Raw genomic sequence first — 2,546 nt, 5'->3', positions numbered from 1 at the left:
TACTCCTCCAGACTGAAAATCGGGGCAAAAGTCACGTCGTGCATTTCAGGTTTTAGAGGGAAGAATTTTGCTGCCTAGCACCTCTTAAAATGCCATCTAGGTAGGCAGTTCACTAGCAAGTGTGATACCTGATGCAGCAGCTGGCGTAGTCGGTAGAGCTGTGATTCCAGCTGTTTGTTATGGTCCTCCAGTATCTGCATGCGGGCTTCCAGCCGTCCCTTGTGCTGTCGCAGGAGTTTAGCTTCAGCTAACAGGTCTGCTTCCTCAAGGGCCCCGCTAACAGCTGCGGCCCCCGTGCCAGGCTGACCGTGCTGCTGGCGCAACTGTTCATACTCCCTCTGCAGGGTCCTGACCACGGACAGACAGAGAGAATGTTTATATGCCATATATAACACCGGCTTTTGGGCTTTTTGTTTATTGTGAGTTTGAGTTATGATTGGTGGATGCTGCGCCGGTTCTTTTATGTTCTTGCTTTGAAAGGCAATGAAGAAAAGTGAACCTAAAGGGACCTTCAGCCATATTCAGCCTATTATTAGAAAGCTACAGAACAGCCCACTTGCTCATTTGTTTTGCTTAAAACAGTGACTTGTAAAAACCAGAGGATTCGTCAAATGAAGATGTTTTACATGCAAATCCACAGACTTTCCACAAAAATCAATGCAGAAAAATAACTTAAGGTTTAACAGACCATTTGGGTTGATAGTATTAAAGCTAGCATTAAACAGAAGTTGTGATTATCTTTTTCTATTGTGACGTAAATCGGAGTAAAACTTCTTAAATGAGGAAAGAATTTTGGAATTGATTGGATTAGAGGATCACTGTTGTGCTCTAATGCCAGTGACAGGTTGCTGGAAGGATTATTGTGCACAGATAAAATGTTTTTAATAAACACTGCAATATTACATAAAAAAATAAGAATTGTCAGTTTTGATTTCATGGTGTCTTTGACGTGGAGAATCTGTAACCTACCGCTGCTCCTCCTCCAGTCGCGCTATGATTCGCTCCAGCTCTCCTCGCTCCTCCCTCTCCACAGCCTGCAGGATCTGGGTGGGGCTCTGGAGCAGGTAGGAGGGGCTGTGAGTGTCATGGGCGGGGCTCCTGCTGATCTGGGCGGGGCTCTGGAGCAGGTAGGAGGGGCTGTGAGTGTCATGGGCGGGGCTCCTGCTGATGTGGGCGGGGGTTTGGGGCTGGCTGAAGGATGAGCCCTCCCCTCCCAACGTCTGACAGTACTGCAGGATTAAAGCGTGTTCCTCGTCCCTACAGAACAAGAGAGACGTGGAGTTAGAAACATTCGATTTTTACATTTTGCGACATAGTTTGCATAAAACTTGCCACCACGAGTTTCTATGATATTCTGGGGCCGGTTGCATAAACTGCTTAGACTAGTCTTAAAAAGTTAGCCATCTAATTTTTTTTTCTTCAAGACTGGTAATAACTTTTTAAAATCAGTTACAAAAACATAGACTGGTCTAATTTGAATTAAAATGTAAAACTGGTTACCCCTTGATTAACTGCTTGTTGGTCAATCTAGTCTTAACATCATGGCTGTGTTTATGCAACTGGACCACGGTCTCTAGATACATGCTTTTTCCTGCCCGCTTTATCCACCAGGAAAATAACAAAGTTGCATTTGCTTAGAAAGGTAAAAGCTAGGGCTGTCAAGCAATTAACGTCTGTAATCTAATTAATTACATGATGTGCCAATTAATTAATCAAATTAATCACTAATCAATCACACATCAATTTGGCCTGAGAAATGACCCCCCAAAAGATAAAGTCGTTATTTTATAAAATAAGAAAAATACTGAATAGACATTACAAAAAGTAGCCTTAGAAAGAAATATTTTGATTAAAAACTGAATTTATTACACACAAACCTTTAAAGCTACAATGTGGCTATACCATTGTTTGCAGAAGCTGCATCTTAAGTGGCATTTAGGTATATTTACACAGACTCTTCAGAGGTGGCAATGAGATTAATGGGTTTTAAATGTGCATTAATGGCTTTTAAAAGAATTGAATATTGAAATATGAAGCAATTTTGCTTTTCAAAAATGATATGAAACTAAAACCACCAGTAGGTGGCGGCAAGTCACTGTTTTAATGAGTGAATAATTCAGTCATTCATTCAACCGATACATCCAAATGGCTGATCCATTTGGAAATGAAGCAAGTCTTTATGAATGAGTCACTGAATCATTGACTCACTCGATTCTTTAAAAACCAATCAGTAACGAAACGCTTCAGATAAGCGCATTATTTCTGCTACGTGCCTTTATTTGGAACTATTTTCGTTCGCGAAACTGAACAAAGACAATATTGTGTCTGAAACGTTTATTGAACTGTTGTATAAAATCAATATCACATTTGCAATTGTGCAGATATTCGGGGAAAACGGCTCTCTTGCTCGTGTGATATTGGTAAACTATATAAAATGTGACCCTGGAGCACAAAACCAGTCTTAAGTCGCTGGGGTATATTTGTAGCAATAGCCAAAAATACATTGTATGGGTCAAAATTATTGATTTTTATTTTATGCCAAAAAT

The 2,546-nt window shown here is 40.6% G+C and overlaps 1 protein-coding gene across 1 annotated transcript in view; it reads right to left on the bottom strand.

Moving 5' to 3' along the window:
- Positions 1–2,546, bottom strand: part of utrn (utrophin) — a 223,342-nt gene that overhangs the window by 10,621 nt on the left and 210,175 nt on the right. Inside the window, exons 68-69 of the mRNA XM_016514969.1 lie at positions 970–1,257; positions 129–348 (exon numbers count right to left, since the gene is read on the bottom strand). Coding sequence (XP_016370455.1) covers positions 129–348; positions 970–1,257 — 508 coding nt within the window. The remainder of the gene's footprint in view (positions 1–128; positions 349–969; positions 1,258–2,546) is intronic.

The sequence above is a fragment of the Sinocyclocheilus rhinocerous genome, unplaced genomic scaffold (assembly GCF_001515625.1).
Source record: "Sinocyclocheilus rhinocerous isolate Xijiao unplaced genomic scaffold, SAMN03320098_v1.1 scaffold1167, whole genome shotgun sequence".
In the NCBI taxonomy this organism is placed as follows: Eukaryota; Metazoa; Chordata; class Actinopteri; order Cypriniformes; family Cyprinidae; genus Sinocyclocheilus; species Sinocyclocheilus rhinocerous.
Note: the sequence above shows the minus strand (reverse complement) of the source record. Positions and strands in the feature narration are given on the sequence as shown.